This window comes from Cyprinodon tularosa, unplaced genomic scaffold (assembly GCF_016077235.1).
Source record: "Cyprinodon tularosa strain WSP-4 unplaced genomic scaffold, ASM1607723v1 ctg446, whole genome shotgun sequence".
Lineage (NCBI taxonomy): Eukaryota > Metazoa > Chordata > Actinopteri > Cyprinodontiformes > Cyprinodontidae > Cyprinodon > Cyprinodon tularosa.
This window is the reverse complement of record NW_024039170.1, coordinates 223,129-242,484: the sequence shown is the minus strand read 5'-3', so window position 1 is coordinate 242,484 and position 19,356 is coordinate 223,129. Positions and strand designations below refer to the sequence as shown.

Below are 19,356 nucleotides of genomic sequence, written 5' to 3'. Positions count from 1 at the left end.
TAATAGGTACGGCAGGGAAATGTATTACTGCTCTAAAACTTTGACGGAAACAGTATTGTCCACATTGTAGAATAGTGAACAAAGCATATTTATAGATAGCATTAAGTGTTTGTGTAACATACTAATAAAAGAAAATCTATGGTAGTTTACGATAAAGTTATGCAGGAAAGGAAGAAAATCAAGCGGGAGTAATATTACCATTTTAAACACCTTGCAGATGTTTTCTACATGATAGCATAACCTGTCCCCCCCATAGTGGAGGATATTCTATTTCCGGGTGGATCATCAAAATAATTGATCCTCCTAATTGTCAATCATTCTGGGGATATATTTACGTAAAGCCGCCCTACGTGCTCGTTCCCATTTCACTTACCAGTGGTGAGTCTGACATAGTGGAAAAATTGCAAATTTTCTTTTAGAAAGTAAGCTTGTATGAACGATGCAAACAGTAGCTTTTAAACAGAGCGTGCACGAGGAGAAATCGGCTTTCACATGCTCTTGCACGTGTTTAATAGGTGTTCCCTCTCGGGAGGGGGTACAGGGCGTGCATTTCTTATTAGTGGAATGATTGAGTCTTTTAGAAAATTTGCAAAAATCCTGCATTGTACCTTTAATTAGGCCCGATTTACTAAATCCTTCAAAGTGTCAATATTACCATTTTCAGAAGTTACTCCTTTAGTACCTAAACACCTCATCAGTCAGTGTCATTCAGTCTGTCTGTTCTCTGACTGGTATCAGATGGAACATTTTCTGAATAGCAGAGCTGATGTTAATGATTTTAAACGACTTGGAAGACATCATGCATCTGTTAATGCTTTGACTGATGACCCGGGGTTAATTCTTCTCTTAAGCAGAAAACAATAATTCTCTCTTTGCCTCGTATCAATCCACTATGCTCCTCAAATTGGTTGCTTTTACATGTGCCACAAGTTGAAACCGAATTCAGATAAACTGCTGATTTATTTATCACTGAAATGTAACTTTGGTGCTCATCATGTATTTCTTGTGATTTGGCAGCTAACTTGGTCAGATCTCTATTATAAAAGAGGTCCTGAATGTCTGGTTAAGTCAACAAAATGAAAAATTCTACTCTATTTTTAGTTCATTTAGATGATAAAATAAGTGTGTAGAAAGAAAGAACCACATATTTTATTATACAGTGTTTTGAGAAAAAAAAGACCTTTATTATTAGAGTACTAAACGATGAAGACCTTTTTTCAATAATACACTGTAAAAATTGAACAGTGTGTAAATTTTCCTGACGTCCTAATGGCGCTGTTATTCTTGGCATTACTGAGACCAGCTCCCTTTGAAATTAACCACTGGCAGACCTGCCCTAAGCTAAAATAGTAAATAGTTATAGTAAAAAAACAAATGGAAAATTAACATTATTTTTGCCTTATTTTGTGAAGGTAATAGTGTTAAAGTACTGTGGTTCAAAGATTTTCTTAAATATTTAGGACAGAAAACCACATCCTGTTAGGTGGTGATCCTGTGTATGAAACAGGTTTAAGCATGTTGGTTTACACTATCCTTGTGGGGACTTTCCATTGACTTCCATTCATTTCCCACTGATTTCTATTGCCTAACCCTTACCAACACATGCCTAACCCTAAACCTAAACTCAATTCATTCCTTAGTTCTAAACCTAACCCCCACCCCAAGAAGGCAGCATTTCTTCAACAAAAAACAAACAAACAAGTGAATGCACCTTATTTAGACTACTTAGGCTTAGAAGGAAAAGGACAAGCTTTTTAACTCTACCTGGAAAAGTGGTTGATCTGTGCAAAAGCATAATTGCCTACCAAGGCAAGGGCTATGAAAGTGAAGCTAGTTGCCCACAGATGGGACAGTGTCATGATTTTATCTAAACCTCTGACCCACATGCAGAGAAACCAATTCAGAGAGACACCAGGGGAAAGGTTTAACAGGTTTATTGAAGAGATAAGGCACGGTGCAGAGTTGCTCTGAACTCAGCTCGACCGGAACTGGAAGGTGAAGGGAAGACAAACGATTAGCTCAAGCTCAGTTGGAAACTTCATTCGTGGATTTGGAGAAGAGGATCTGGTTGTGACTCACGTTTCTAGAGAAGTTGTAGAATCTTTGACACTAATCTATGTGCTGTGTTCCAGTGTTATTCTGATTCAGTGGAGGGCGGAACAGGGTTAACCCAGAACTCGGATGGTTGTTGGTGAACGGAGAAGCTGACTGCCACTCAGATTTCCTGCTGTACTTGAACGGGTCGTTGTGGAGATGATTCCCTTGCTCAGAGAGTAAACTCAACGTCCTCTCAAGGAAAACTGGATCCAAACATCCAGTTTGAATCCCCTGCTCGGTTTGAGGCTCAGTTGATTCCTCCAGGGAGAGAAGGTCCGAAAAGATCCAGTTTGCAGGATGACGTCCTGCCGAGAGGCAAAGACAAAAACAAAGTTAAAACTCAGGTAGACAAGAACTCAGTCTTACTCAGCAAAAACTCAGCTTGGCTAGAGTACCCAAAACTGGCAAACACTCTGGCATCGAGGTAGTGGCAATCACAGCTTAAGAGCACTCCGTTAACGAGATAATCATCATCAGGTGTGTAAGGAGGCAGACCAGAACCAGGCGCCTCCTGCTGGTAGAAGGGAGAACAACACAAAAAAACTAAACACATAGACTGGAGTCCTGACAGACAGTGGTTGATTGGTGCCACACCATTACAGGTGCTGGTCATAAAATTAGAATATCATGAAAAAGTAGATTGATTTCAGTAATTCCATTTAAAAAGTGAAACTTGTATATTATATTCATACATTACATACAAACTCATATATTTCAGATGTTTATTTTGTTTAATTTTGATGATTACAAATGACAACAAATGAAAATCTCAAATTCATCATATCAGAAAATTAGAATATTACTGAAGACCAATAAAAACAAAGGATTTATAGAAATGTTGGCCAACTGAAAAGTATGAACATGAAAAGTATGAGCATGTACAGCACTCAGTATTTAGTTGGGCCTCCTTTGGCCTGTATTACTGCAGCAATGCGGCGTGGCATGGAGTCGATCAGTCTGTGGCACTGCTCAGGTGTTATGATAGCCCAGGTTGCTCTAATAGTGGCTTTTAGCTCTTCTGAATTGTTGGGTCTGGTGTATTGCATCTTCTTCTTCACAATACCCCATAGATTTTCTATGGGGTTAAGGTCAGGAGAGTTTGCTGGCCAATTAAGAACAGGGATACCATGGTCCTTCAACCAGGTACTGGTAGCTTTGGCACTGTGTGCAGGTGCCAAGTCCTGTTGGAAAATGAAATCTGCATCTCCAAAAAGTTGGTCAGCTGCAGGAAGCATGAAGTGCACTAAAACTTCCTGGTATGTGGCTGCGTTGACCCTGGACCTCAGAAAACACAATGGACCAACACCAGCAGATGACATGGCACCCCAAACCATCACTGACTGTGGAAACTTTACACTGGACTTCAAGCAACGTGGATGAAGTGCCTCTCTTCTTTTCCTCCAGACTCTGGGACCTTGATTTCCAAAGGAAATGCAAAATTTACTTTCATCAGAGAACATGACTTTGGACCACTCACCAGCAGTCCAGTCCTGTTTCTCTTTAGCCCAGGCAAGACGCTTCTGACGCTGTCTGTGGTTCAAGAGTGGCTTGACACAAGGAATGCGACAGCAGAAACCCATGTCTTTCATACGTCTGTGTGTGGTGGTTCTTGAAGCACTCACTCCAGCTGCAGTCCACTCTTTGTGAATCTCCCCCACATTTTTGAATGGGTTTTGTTTCACAATCCTCTCCAGGGTGCGGTTATCTCTCTTGCTTGTACACTTTTTTCGACCACATCTTTTCCTTCCCTTCGCCTCTCTATTAATGTGCTTGGACACTGAGCTCTGTGAATAGCCAGCCTCTTTAGCGATGACCTTTTGTGTCTTGCCCTCCTTGTGCAAGGTGTCGATGGTCGTCTTTTGGACAACTGTCAAGTCAGCAGTCTTCCCCATGATTGTGTAGCCTATAGAACTAGACTGAAAGACCATTTAAAGGCTTTTGCAGGTGGTTTGAGTTAATTAGCTGATTAGAGTGTGGCACCAGGGGCCATCAATTTTGAACCTTTTCACAATATTCTAATTTTCTGATATGATGAATTTGAGATTTTCATTTGTTGTCATTTGTAATCATCAAAATTAAACAAAATAAACATCTGAAATATATGAGTTTGTATGTAATGTATGAATATAATATACAAGTTTCACTTTTTAAATGGAATTACTGAAATCAATCTACTTTTTCATGATATTCTAATTTTATGACCAGCACCTGTATATTAGTGTGTATCTCTAGGACCCACTGTTGCTCCAGAATCCCCTGCAGTTTTGTCCTGGGACTGCAGGGTACCCAGTTGCCATGTGAGGACACAATAAGGCACTGTAGGAGTGGTTGAGAGTATATGTATATATTGGCAGGAGGAGATTTCACATTTATCTCCTCTTTTCACACCAATAGAAAGGCGTTATCCAACTGCAGCAGCTGAATGCAGGGAGCTGCAAGCAGAAAACACGAACTTCCCATAAACACCCCTGCAGTAGTTGCTTTACACACACCCTGTGAAAAAAAACACCCCACACATACACATTCCAAAACATTTTTGACATTTTTTCACATATTTTATTTAAAGTGCTGTTGTTGTTTTTTTTTTTTCTTGTTTTTTTTTTCTTGTTTTTGAAACTTTTGGATTACATGAATACATTTTTTGTGTGTAAGTTTTTGAAACAAACACATTTTGATGTTTGATGTGTGATGACTTTTTAAGGTAATATGTTTAATTGTTTCTAGGTGTGAGATTCCCCTAATTTAAATAAATTTTTTGGTTTCCACAGGAGGAAAATTATTTTGTCTGGTTCATTCATATTCATACAGAAACAAGTACCATATAAATAAAAAAAATAATGATCTTTGTCAATTCAGGTCCCTTTCTAAGCAATTCAAACAAGAGAGTGGATGTCTTAAAAGCCTGCTTGAAGTTCCCCTGTCCACCAGACACAATGACAGTCTAATAGATTATTTTTTTTTACTTTCTTAGAATCAGTATCACATTTGCCAGTTACCTAATCAATATTTTTTTGTCAGTGTGGGAGCAACTGGAGTACCCGGGGAAAACCCACTAAACATTTGGAAAACATGCAAACACCAAACAGAAAGGGACGTCCAGTTTAGATTTGGGACGTCATCTCTGTGAAGTTGTAGCATCCTACCATCTACTTTAAACCTAAGATTTTTTATTTAGTTTGAATGTGACGTTTTATTTGGTTCAAGGGGAACTTTTTTCTAGTTTGTAAATGAGTTTTTCCAACAACCCAGCTCAAAACACAAGTTAATTAATTGCGTAATTAACTAGACAACATTCTTGCTTGTTTTTCCCCTTTTTGGATTTCCTCAAATGCATGGAATGCCAGATTTTACCTCATGATATGCTTCTACTTGTTGTTTTAGTACGTAAACCTATTTTTCATACATGCAGGTTATTTCTTGATGTGACATTCTAGCTTGGTCAAATTATCTCTGTGACTTGTTCTCCTTTTAAAGGATTGCAATCTCCTGTGACATTTTTTAGACAGAGATCATTGTTCTCAGTGTTAAGGACATTGATAAGCTGTAGGTCCTACATTGCTCTCTCCGAACTAGCATTTTTGTAGTAGTTTATCTTCAGCTGGTATGTCTCAACTTGCTATTTTAATGCAGAAGCATCTTTTTCATACTTGTCTTAAGCTCTCGACACAAAACTTCAGGCTGGTCTAATTCTCTGTGCCATCTGTTCTTCTCCTCCACAGATGTAATGTCTTGTGATAATTTTTGATAGAGATAATCCTTTTTAGCTCTCAGGTTATTTAAAAGGCGTCGAGCAAGTTCTTCTTTTTCCATTTTTCTTGTGATTTGGTTGCTGGTCTGCTTTTTGTTTCAGTGCAGAAACTTCTCCATCATATTTACAGTTCAGTTTCTGGTAGTTGACTTTCATCTGATCCCATTCCATCTGCAAACTTTGCACCCTCCCTTGCAGAGTTATAACCACTTTGACTTTTGATATTGCATTTAACTGTTGAATATATTGACCAGAGTTTGGAGTCACCTAAAAGAATTATGGATAATGTAGTTTCAAAGCATCTCCGCAAGTATAACAGATGGATTCAGATGAGAACAAGGAAGGAGAGCCTAAAGAGCTGATGTGGGGAATAAAAATATATAATGTTAGCAAGAAATCCAACAGTTTGGCCATAGAATAATAATTAGTCACCAGGTAGTCCTTCTTTGTTATACTGATTGTTGCCGTTAGATATATAGATATATATATATATATATATAGATATATATATATATATATATATATATATATATATATATATATATATATATATATATATATATATATATATATAGATATATATATATATAGGGCTGCAACTAAGGATTGTCTTAATAATCGATTAATCTGTCAATTATTTTTTCGATTAATAGATTAATAACCGGTTAGAAAAATGTTCCTTAAAGAACATTTTATACAGAATTAAACCAGGTTAAACTAAAACATTTCAACTTGTGGATTTCTGGATAGATTACAGCATTGAGTTCCTTTGACCCAATACTGAACATTGTCCATTTTGAAGGACATCAGAACAGAAATGAAAAACATAAAGTCCTGCATGTATCCATACACCTGATCTTCATATTATATTTCTATGTTTCTCTCTAATGAGAATTATTTTCAATGATTGACTTTAACGAATATCTTTGCAGCTTATCCCAGCTTAAAGTAAAACTCAGTCAGACTATCACTGTCCATTGTGTTTTTTATGTTCCTCTAACTACTTGAGAAGGTGCACTTTGTAGAGGGATGTTTTGTTGAAGGATGCGTACCATATACCTATGTTGTGTCCACAACTAGTATTTTTTGTGCATGTCATGTATATTTCGTAGCTACAATTAAGTATTTTATGGAAACAAATTAGCATATTGTGCTTAAACCGTATCTCTTTTATCCCCTATGTCAGTTCCTGGGCTCCATACTGTCCCCCTTCTTGTTCTCATCTAATGCCACCTGTTGACCTTGTGGCACAAAACAATTTAGGCGTATTCTGCTGCCTCCACTTTTAGGCTTTTGCACCTTTTCCCTTAGCTTCTCCGCATTACCTCTAATCCGTCCAATGAAAGCCTTTTTATTTTTCTGTGCCCTGAAGCACATAGAGATAGAAAGGAACTGTCAAATCTGTGAGAATCAGAAGATGCTTTTTTCTGTTTTGATGTTACAAGAAGGTCATGGGGTTTAATCATATCCTAAGAATGAATCATATAAAAAAACAAAGATATAATTACAGCTGATTTACTTTTCAAAGTGTCTAATGTCAGATATCTAAGCTGACCTGAACCCCTCCCAGTCCATTCTTCCTCTGCACTGCTGTTCTCTGATCTTATGTAAAGTTCAGAGGTTATTCATCAAACCAATAATACCAATGTATTGTCACATGCTGCTTAATTATGCACGTATTGCTTTTAAAATGTCTCTCTGGATATTTGCTTACCTCTGTACCGACATAAGTTGTTGCTGATGGGTAGAAGGCAATGTTGCCATGGTGACACCGTAGCAGCCGGCAATTATTCTGGTTTTGACGCCAGCCAGGACACAAGCGAGCCAGAGCATGGTTGCCAGATAGTGACACCTGGACAGGAGCCTACCAGACATTGTTAGGGGAGGATTTATTATTTATTCATTTATGTATTCATTCATTTTTAGACACACATCCTACCTAGATGATCTAACAGCATGTTGTCTTCATTCAGTCCTGGTGAGTTTATTAATAGAAATTAAACATAAAGGTCCTAAAAATCTGCTAGTTTTGCTGGTTTTATTTATTTAACTGCTGCACTGTAGGGATTTAACAAGAGAGTCTGTTCTAAGTTATAATGTGTCACATGATAGTGTGGAGCAGTGATGTCATTTAGCTATTATCTCCTCAGTTACATGGCTGATCAATATAGTTGTCTTCAATGTGTGTTGAACACATCGAAGCATGTTGTATTGTGTCTACATGGCTACATTTCAGTAAACTAGTAACCATCCATCCGCTGCTGTGTATCCGTCAGGCTCACGGTGGGCTTTTGTTTTTCTCCATAGTCTATGGGCAAAAGGCAAGAGAGACTGGACAGGTTGCAAGGCCATAAAAAGGGACAACATGCAAACTCAATGCAGAAAGACCCTAGGGTGAGAACTGAACACAGGACCTTCTTTCTGCATAGCAATATGAAATCTTAATACTGTAAAAGCTGCACACCCATGATAAATACTCATGTGAGCAGTTCTTACCAAAAATCATACATGCAAACAAGCATTTTGTAGGTTTTATGTGTGCAGATTTAATACCACAAGCCCCCTTTGTCTACTTAAGATTGGAACCATCCTGAGAAAGTAAACTGCCTGTGATTGGTTAGTTTTCAGGAAATCTGACATCTGCTGTTTTCTTCCTAGTTTTAACTAGTAAAATTAGCAAATCATATTAAGACTAATAGCTTAAAAGTCATTTCTGATAATCATATGGAGCTTTAAATATTACATAAGATTGAAGAAAAAGTGGTAATATGAAATGTTTGTCAAGGGCATTAAGTTCAGCATGGTTAGTATCAGCATACAGTTTGCCAGTGCGACTGGAGGAATGTAGCTTTGGTTTGAAGCTCTCTGGTTGTTAGCATAAAATTGATTTATAAATGAAGGCTTATTGAGGGTATGACAGAGCTCACCCATATGGAGAGGAAAGCGCATATTCTTTCAGCAAAGGCCTGGTCTTCTCAGCCTCGCCTGTTTGCCTCAGCAAGCTTTGAAAGCACACATGACCCCTTATCTGGCAAATTTGGCATTATGGGTCTACAGTTGTAAGCCTCAAGATCAGGTGTCTCTGCTTCCACACACCTAAATCAAATGGCTGAATTACATCCTCCATTTGAAGTCATTCTTTTGCTAAAAACAGAACTGGACTTGACTGGAATTGAAGACCCTTGATCTATGCAAATAGCAGCAATAAAAGGGGGTTTAATAGATAAGAGTTTGACAGGTGTTACCGTCTTCTCTGTGTGCTTCTCTATATGCTTGGAAACCGCACAAATTAGCCAGTTTTAGCAATAGATGTACAACTCTTGTAAAGGTTGTCAGTGATCATTTTAATAACTGTCAGGTAGTATTCTTTTCATTAGTTGTAAGCCATAATCATCAAAAATCCCAACGGAAGTAAATCACTTTGTATGAAATCCCATTGTAAGTTAAACTAGTGGAAGAGATTGTTTTCCAGTGTTAAACTAATTTAATGAGATTCACCAGTATGTGCATGTTGGAGCTTTCAGATAGCCTGTTATGAATTTGCTCACAAATTCCCTCATTACCTCCCGACTTACACGAGTTGCTGTCTACGGTCGCTGATACTCACTCCCGGAAAAAGCCAATCCCCACTCCCTGAGGTAATAACCTTCCCCTGCCTTCTTCTAATTTTTATCTGCTGCCTGCCAGGCGAGGCCACCCTTGACTAATCATCCTCAGTGTTGAGGTAAGGATGTTTTCTCCTCCTCAACAAGCACTCACAAAGAAAGCAACATAATACTGTTGTCATGGTGTCGCCAAAAACAGAAACACTCTTTGAGGGAGAAGTTTGATTTGACTTCTGCAGCTCAGTGCGAGTCACACAAGCTCAACTTCCTTGCCTGCTAGCCCCAGACTCCTACGCTTCCAGGACACATTAGCATAGGATGGACAGGGAGAGACAAAGAAGTTGTTGAATGCTGGAACAACATGCGTGCCTTGTGTACGTACAGCCTGACAGGAGTTTGAATCATGCAAAACAAAGCAGGAAAGAAGAGCTTGATTTCTTCGATTTTCTATGGAACAGCTATGATTTGAAAGACATGCAAAAAGCAGGCAAATATCTAGAAACCAAACACTCCTGAGTGTGTGTGATCTTTGCTCATTGGCCTCCGTTTTTATCTCTGCACCCTTGTGAACATAACAGCACAGTCTCCCTAGGCGACATACCACCCCTCTTCACATTTATTTGTTTGACATTTCTTGAGAATCACACGTTCTCCCTCCCTCCTCCATCACCTCCCCCCCGTCGGGCCCCGCTCCCCGCAGCCCCCATGAATCATCTGTGATAAAATCAAGGGGTTCCATCAGTTCACCGAAGCCTAACTTTAGGTGTTAGACGCAGACGTGAGGAGCTTTCTGATGCTGTGCACAGGGCTCATGCTGGCTGTGGAGGCTCTGTTGTGAGGGGGGCCACTGCAGCAGACTGCAATGCAGCCATACTCTGCTCTGCCCTGCCACCTGCTGGCCGTTTCTAGATATAGCATGAAGTTGATATAAACTATGTTAATATTAACAGACTTCTACCTCAAAATAAGGTCATCCGAAGTAAGACCTGACGTTGTCCAAATGTTGTTAAACCAAATTACTAAATGAAGTATGTACATTCTTTACTTTTGGTAATATTTATGGTAATATATTACTCCTCCTTGAAGTTCTAAAATGATAAATATTCAAACTCATCAAGTCTTTAGCTAAAAGAATTTTAAACATCCATTTGATTTAAGCATTTTGTTTTATGTCTTTTGAATTAAAATGTCCTTGTTTGTTTTTTAGAACTTACTTTGAAACTATTTTTTTCTGGGCTTTGTGTATAATAGGCAGAGTAAGAAAACAAGATAACAGAGCAGCTGTAAGGTTTGGTTATATTTTAATGGATTAGTTAGTACCAGGAAGAATAAAAAAAAATTGCAAATGAAGTTTTGGTAAGGCAGGGTTTTGGTTAATGATACTTTTAACATTTGATATCACCATCAAACTTTAACAGCTGTTCCTCTAAATAACTAGAACTGAATGTTTATACACTTAACTGGTATTTTGTAGGGGGTGATAAAAACACTTTAGATGAATTGTTTGTTGTTCATATAAGTTGTATTATTCGGCACTGAATATAAAAAAATTAAAAAACGCATTTAATTTAACTTCTAACTTTTGTTAACCAAGTGTGGTAGTCTAACCAATAAGAGGGTTTTACTGCTTTCCATTGTGCTCTAGGACCAGAAGGGTCACAGAAAAGGTCATTAGAATTGGTTAAGCAAAATGAAAATGCAATTTTAAGAAGGATTTAAAAAAAACAGTTGAAAGGAAATTGGAAATGGAGTAACCTTTTTAAATGTCTGATTACGAAAAGGTATTTGTAAGTAGAAGTTTGGTTTTTAAATTTCCATTTAGAAAGGGGATTTGAAAATATTGTTTTCAAATTCCAGTAATTATTAATGGATTCATAAATACAATTTACCATTCTTCTTTAATAATTAAATTTAAACTGTGCAACTAAAAAACTGCTTTTCAAATTAGATTTTAAATTGCATGATTTAAATGTTAACTTTGAAATGGCTGGTTTTCTTTTTTTATTGACTCCTCCGGTCCTCCACATTCATGTGCTGCATAAGGCACTCTACCTTAATGTGTGCACACTAATGACAGGGATCCTGTAGAAAAATTAAAAAAGTAGTCCACCTGTTTCTTTTTTTCATGTTTAACCTAGTTCCTTTTTCGGTGCAGTATTATGGAATCCTTCCTTGATGTAGTTATTTCTTCTGTGTCCAGGGAAGGTTATGAAGTTATGTCTATATCCTTTCACTGCCAAATACACACTTCAGATGGTGCTGCAAATAGTGGCTGCTAAGATTGTCAGCATCTCTTACTGCATAAAGAGCCCGACACAGAACCTCTGTGTCACTGAAAAGGCATGGCTCTGTTCCTGCAGTGCTGAATTTTGGGAGCCATCAGTCTACATAGAGACATTCTCAGAAAAGCAAAAATTATGGTGGAGTTAATTGTTGGGGAAAAAATCTAATATGCGCATTTCTACAATCTCTTCAACACATCAATAGTCTATTAAAGAGCTTCCTGTCAAACTGAGAAGCCGTCTTTAAAAACAGATCAAACAGTAATAATTATAAAGTTATTAATGGTGAAGGCTACCGTAATAGACAGACAAGATCCCTGACAAAGCTAATTGGTTTCTGATCGGTGTCACTTTGAGCAGATGCGCCACCAGGATGGAATACTAGCTGAACAGAATGAATTGCCATGGTAACTTAACTGTGCTGTTATGTGGTTTAATAAAACCAGGATGTTCAGAAAATCCCAACTTAATCCATTATCTTGGTTCTGTAAAATAGCCCTCTGGAGTTTTTATTTATTACATTTTTGCAAATTTTGTTTTGTTAAACACAAAACAATATTTTTATATTCTGACCAAAGCTTATGGGTTCCTGTTAAAGCAAGAGCATTTATTAAAGTCCATATATTGTTTGATCAATATTAAGTTAAAATCAAATGGTTGCTATAGGAACTACTGCTGCTCCTTAATCACTGAGCTTTAAAGATTTAGAGCACTGCCGTTTTGTCCAGCTCGGTCTAACATCCAAATTAATGAGGCTTTTTCTTCGTTCTCTGGTATTTTCAAGGTAACTAAAAATATCTCCTAAAGTTAAAAAATGAGAGTCAGAGTTCACTGAGCCACATCCCGGACCGCCTGTACACAGTAACATCTTTAGGTTGACACCAAAACAAATTTCAACCAGCAAATTCAACACCCTTAACTCTAGTAGGTCATTTTCTATACGGTCCTCAGACGTCATGTTTGACTTCTGACCAGACACGGCCTCCACTTCCACTTTAGTCAGAGTTATCGGATGTTCGACTTTAGTAAAAGAAGAAGAAAAAAAAGCAACAAACAGTAGCAAAAAAAAAAAACTGTAGATCATGTAATACACATCTAACAGTTAAAATAAAAGAAAATGAAAGTTAAGCTAAAGATAATTATTTTTTTCTACAGAATACTTACAAAATATTCTTTTTTGTTTGACTAAATGTGTATTTAAGTGTTGGATTTGATCCAGCCTGAGTCCCAAACGGAATCAGACAGTAGAGGGAGCTACAGATTAGGATTATGGCAAGGAGGCACTTTAAATCCCAAAGCCTTCATTAAGCTACCAGTGAAAACACCTTCTTATAAAAGGAAAAAGAAAAAAAAATTAAAACATATGCCTTGCTCAGCAAAAAGGGTAAGCAGTTTGACTTACCACATTTTTATCTGACTCTTCCATTTTATGATTTTATCTTTTGGAAGAAAACAGTCACATTTTAAAACCATAGTTCTTGGTTGAATCATTTTTTTCTTCTAAATCCACGACGAGCAGAAATGTTTGACTAACTGTAAATGTTCATAGATATTATTAGATTTACAATTTCTTTTTAATTGAAAGTTTTTTGGTTTCTGTGATCTTTAACTACACAATATTGTAAAGCATTTTTTTATCCCCTGCTGTGACCATTGATCTGGTATGCTGATCTCATCTATTCTGGATTAGATTGGGGGAAGTTTCAATTGGAAAAACAGCTAATTTTCAGCATTTGGAAATCTGACTAGCTAAAATGATAAACAACTGTTTGTTTTTCTTTGTGATTTCCCAGCTGGTTCCTGTCCGATGTCCTCAGCCCATACAGTGTGATGTGTCATGGCTCCGTTGCTGAGTGGTGTGCGGTGGCTTTCGGAGGCGGGAGCGGTCGGGTTTGGGAAGGCAGCAGCCAGCGGCACGGCATCATGGCCGCAGAGTGAGCAGCTGGTGTGGGTCGTGGCCCTCAGCATCGTCACTGGCGTGCTGCTGCTCTCTGTGCTGCTGGGGCTGTGTGCCAGCTGCCGGGGGTGAGCTGCATCACACACACCGACATGAGCATAACCACTAAAGGCCCTAAATATGTTAAATGTTTTATTTTATTATAAAATGCAACTTTTTTTGTTTTTTAGCAGGTTGGCAAGACTAGTAGGACTGAAAACTGTGAATTTTTAGCCTTACATTTCTGCTTTATATTGCATCTTTTAACTATTACATGCTTTTTTGTATAGGCATTAGTTTACAGGAAGTATGTTTCATATACTAAGAGTTTATTTATATAAATTTTTCACCAATAGTTATTAAAATTTTCATACTTTTAAAGAAAAAAAAAGGTTTGGTTGTTTTGTCAGTGTAATTGGCCCTTTAACAGCCTTAATTGAACAAATATGCACCTTTGGAAACAAACTGCTGTCCACCATAGCAGCAGTTCCCCCTAGTGGAAGCAACTCAGAAACACATAACCTTGCAAAGCTCATTCATGAATGTTATCGATATCTGCAAGATGTTAAAAGTACAAGGGGTGTAAATCACCAGCTTTATAAAAATACAATATATAGTGATAATTGTTTGGGTAATGATATGTTGTTTCCCCATATGACAGAATCTTTCTTCATATGATTTCTATTTAATTAAGTTTGCAAGTCAAGGATAAATATAATTCAGTGTCATATGGCCATCTGACAAAATCATTCACATGTATATCACAACGCAGTCAAATTAAAAATGGCAGTGATCCTAATAAATAAAACAAAATAAATGATCATCTGTTCTCATTCTGACTGTGAAGCTGGAGATGGTGTAGCCTAAAGGTGAACATGTAGATATTTTCATTTTGCATATGAACCATTAACTATTTAATCAACATATTGAAATGATCAATTTATTATAAACCACTACCGCCCTGCCATTGTGCCTGAGTCAAACCCAGTAGAGCAACATAAGAAACACTGCAGTCAATAGTGCAGCTGTGCTCTATACTTCTCTATACCAGCTATACCTCCATGAAAGCAAGCTGGACTTCTTGACCACCTTAGCAGAACCACAGTAGCCTTCTGGTTCCCTGAGCTGCTATAATGAATCAACATTTTTGGATAAAACTTTGATTTATTGAGTTGCACCCATACTCTTTCTGTCTGTCCCTCCTTTCTATATGTGTCTAGTTTAATTTGTGTATTATTTTCTATCCTTCTGTTATTGTAAATTTAACGTGTTTGCTATCAAAGCCTCTCCCTGCCCGACAGAAGCCCAGAGGCTTTGTTTAAAAAAAAAAAAAAAAAAAAAACTATTGGCAGGTCTGTTGCACTGGATTGCATCAGATTGCACCAGTGGAACTTTCAAAACGAACAAAGAGTGTTTTTGTTTTTTTTATACCTAAAGGACAAAGTCTTCCTTGTCAGCAGTGTGCACATACAAGGTTGATGCTTTTTAGGCTGTATCGAAGATTTGATCAGGTGTTATAGCCAAAGACAACAAAAAAGAATCAGTTCTTGTTCAGTTTATTTTCTTTTATTATTTCCTTTCACTTATCTCTTCATTATTCTTTCCTTAAGGCAGAAGAAAGCAAAAGATGGACAGCCTACAGGAGACCAAGAAAACCTTGTTAATGGAGTAAGTGAGATCTATGCATTTTAGAAAAACCAGTACTATGCATAAACTGTTATTCTAAGGAGGGCTGCATGACACAAATATCAGATTGTTAATTCTGGTCTCAATTTTAATCCACGTGATTGTAACATTTATTTTATTTTATTTTATTTTTTGGGGGGCCATTATCCCCTTTTCCCCTCATCCTTTACAGTTTGGTATCAACACAGATATTTTATGTTCATTTTGTGTAGGTTTGCTTTTTCTCAGGTTTGACCTTTTATATATTAGTCAATGATCAATGCATATTAATAGTTAGTCAATATTTCACTTTAATAAGACTCATGGACAAAAGCTCAGTGCCCGGTTCGGTTTAAACTTCATTGCAAAGACAGAAGTAGAACGAAAGCTTATTCAGGAATCAGGTGTACTTTCTATGTGAATAAAACCATATTGAATACTTCAACTGTGCCTTCATTTAGTGATGACACTTAGCAAGGACTACTTTCTGTGAGAAAATCAGCTAATTCTCCAGTGGCCTCTTCTCAGAAAAAGACACAGTTAAACATTGACAATCTGAGATAGGAATAATCTTTATAGGTATAAATAACTAAATAAGAAAAGGTTGCAATTAAAAGCTTTGTTTATGGCAAAATCGTTTAAGAGATGTGTCTGTTTGTAAACAATGGATGACAAGTACTTTCTATGGGTTGGGAAGAACACAAAGTTTATGGCCATGATAAACTTTGAATGGCTCTCTCCAAGAAAGAGCAGCTGCTTAACTCTGACTCTCTAATGAGTACTTTAAAAGGGAAAAGGAATCAGGGCCAGAATCTCTCTTCTTCAAAGGTATGAAGAGCTAAAATTTCCAGATCAGATATTTTACTCTTGATGCTGTTTTGTTTAATAAAATTACTGTAATTCAGCTCAGTGAGCTGAAAGGACTATATATCGAGGTGACCTCACAGATTTTCACTTCTATTAATGACACCCTGTCCTCTACATCACAATCCATACTTCCACAACCTGAACACAATGAAATCCAGCAAATGTCCACCTTTCACAGCCTGAATGACATCCTCTTGGTCTCTTTCTGTATCACATAATTGATGGCTGTGTTATTGTCCCTCTGTCTGTCGCACACTCCGGGTGATTTCCCCATTTGATTCTCTTCTCTCTAACCCAGTGCACATAATTTGCTGACTTGCCAGATTGTCATAAGAGCTGCCCATTTGTATGTTGGACCGTGTCAAGCCTGGCAGAGTAAATGGGGGTCTTTGTCTGTGAGCATAAGTAATGTGCTTTTCCTCTCTCACCTGCAGTGTGTCCACATTATAAGGAAGCATCTTATGCTTCCTTATTATTTGCTTTGTATTTAGACTCAATAATAACATATTTAGCACAATTTCGCGTTAATTTTTTTGTGCAGAATAAAAAAACACACACATCATGAAGTTGCAGATATTCACCCAAAGATAACGCTTAATGACGACATATTTGACATGTTGCTGCTTATCACATTTTTTTTATGATTAGCAGAAAGCGCGATCACTGAAAGGTGTCATTGTTTCTTTTGTTTAATAGACACCAAACAATGGCCAGACAATAATAAGGTTATAAAACAGTTAAAACATTACATCATTGAAAACAGCAGCTATGAGAGTGTATGACCACTAGGGGGGGTTGTAGAGCTGCTGATGCACCATTCTCCAATATGCAGCATGAAAACAACAACCTAAACAAAGAACCTTCCTGGCTCACACCTTTAGTGAGGTTTTCAGATTTTCTGAACTCTATAACAGAGTGAAGATTTTGACACATGAATTAGAGAGTTCTGTTAACTGCATGTTTACAGATGTCCTCTCTGTTTTTAAAAACGTATGCAGCACATCCTCTGTTACCTGGTGTACTCTTCTCCTGTTATTTGGGATTATGAATGGTGAAGATTAATTTTAGCAGCAGTTCTGACTTCGTTTTGTTTTTAAAAGCTTGCATGATGTTACTATGAGTTTGCAGTGCTTAGGTGAAAGGACTGGAGCGTCCTTGTGCAAGACTGACAAGCTGCCAGCTGCAGAGGTGTTGCTCAGAGTCCCTGAGGTTTTTGTGGAGGGAAGTTTGGTAAAAACAAGCCAACAGATTTTAGTGTGGTTTACCCTCCTTGGATGAACTTTGCTTCTTTTCTTGACTCAGTGTTGCTGTCTTCAGTTCAGCTTAGGTCATAAACATGAAATGAAATATGTCTATCTGACAGTTTATTTACGTTTATTCAAGGAAATTTCAACACTCTGTAGTATCATAATGTGAGTCAAAAACATGTAGCACGCCTGATTTAGTTCGCATTTTCCTTTGTTGTTTATGCATACTGAAATTGCTAGCTATCTATTGAAGTCTTTCCTTGGTAATCAAGAAAAACTGATATTTAATCAGGCATGAATAATGTTTAGATAATGAACTTAAAGTAGTGTGACCAGAATAGCTCAGGGAAGAAGAGATAAAAGAGGGTGGGAAGCAGGAAAAAAAATGGGCTGGTACTGCAGATATGAGAAAATTATACCTTCTTTACATTATACATGCTTCTTTTGATTCTGCTTTGCACTGAGGTTTGAGAGTCACCCATTCTGTCCAAGCTTGGATGAGTACTGACTGGTTTTAGCTCCGTGGCGAGGTGAGCTCTCCCTGCAATGACAATCATCTCATCCTTTGTTGTGCAGGTGTCGGAGAGGGAGATGATCAGCCAATCAGCAGACAGTCCAGTGACTGACGCGGCAGTCAGCAGCTCTCACAACGGTCCTCTAACCAGCGGTACAAGTAAGCAGAGAAATGTAGCCTCAACATGAAGTCATGACACAAAGGGAAAACTCTCACAAAGTGTTTGCGGGGAAAATAACCTCTCTGGTTGGACCTGAAGCATCTTAGTTGCATATGTATAAGCATACATTTCAGTGGTTGTTTGGAGTCCATGTCCTGAGGGGTCAGTGGTTTCTCTTGATGCATGACAGCAAAGAGAAATAAATCCTGTTTGCAACAGAACCAAAATATATTTTTGTCTCAATCGACAGTCCTCTCAGACACGCAGGACACCAGCCCTCAGTTGTCAGAGGATCTCCTCTCCAGCCAATCAGAGCTCAGGTCCTCTAAATGTCCTCAGGACAGAGAGCTTCCCAGTCTCCCTCCTGGCAGTGCCCCTACGGAGGACAGACCCCCCGCCTCAGGAGACAGCACCTATGAGGTCAGCGTTTAAAGTCACCTTACCTCCTGTTTTTACTACGTTTAAATGAAACTTTCATTGTGAGACTGGTATCGTCAATAAAATGATGTCACAGTGAGAAACCAGAAGATTTTTTGTTGCTCTGTAACTTGCAAAGCAAAGTGATGAGTCTGTGTGGTACCCAGGTGGTGAAGGAGATTGAGGTGGCGTCTCGAGACGTCAGCGTTGAGGACTCTCTGTATGAGACAGTCAAGGAGATGAAAGACGTCTCCCTGCAATCTTCCCTCGCCAACGGTGCCATCCAGCCGAGCCCCAATGAACCTCCACCTCAGGCCCCTGCCCTTGTCAACGGCCACCCCAGCCCCTGCACCCCAGAGCGAGGCCCGCTGTGCGAGGGGGTGGAGTACGCCTCCGTGGACCTGCGAAAGAAGAGCCGTCACAGCGCTGACATGGAGGCCAAAAGGTGCTCCGATAATGCTGCCGCTGTCTCACAGAAGCCTGCAGAGGAGCCAGAAGAAGAGTCGCCACCGCCAGTACCAATGAAGGTCCTGGATGAAAACGACAATCAGCCACTGGTGTTGAATGGTGGCGAGGGGGCTGGGCTGCACAACGGAGAGGTAAGGAATGCATTTGACATCTGTAGATTTTTACTAAACATCACAAACTGCAGTTTTTTATGGGAATTTCAACACAAGACAAGTAGCCTTTATTTGGTTAAATACTAAAAACGCACACTTTTAATCTTTTTTTAGTTTTTATCTTTTTTTAAGAGCGACTTGGATCTTTTGTGTTTCCACCACAGATAAAATTTAAAAATGTTTGTATTTATTTGAGTA

The 19,356-nt window shown here is 38.3% G+C and overlaps 1 protein-coding gene across 2 annotated transcripts in view; it reads left to right on the top strand.

Annotated features, from left to right (window-relative positions):
- Window positions 1–19,356, top strand: part of pag1 (phosphoprotein membrane anchor with glycosphingolipid microdomains 1) — a 74,214-nt gene that overhangs the window by 43,339 nt on the left and 11,519 nt on the right. For both annotated transcript variants that reach the window (XM_038300306.1, XM_038300304.1), the window contains 5 exons: window positions 13,526–13,757; window positions 15,279–15,336; window positions 18,024–18,120; window positions 18,372–18,541; window positions 18,706–19,137. In XM_038300306.1, coding sequence (XP_038156234.1) covers window positions 13,570–13,757; window positions 15,279–15,336; window positions 18,024–18,120; window positions 18,372–18,541; window positions 18,706–19,137 — 945 coding nt within the window. In that variant the 5' untranslated portion in view covers window positions 13,526–13,569. The remainder of the gene's footprint in view (window positions 1–13,525; window positions 13,758–15,278; window positions 15,337–18,023; window positions 18,121–18,371; window positions 18,542–18,705; window positions 19,138–19,356) is intronic.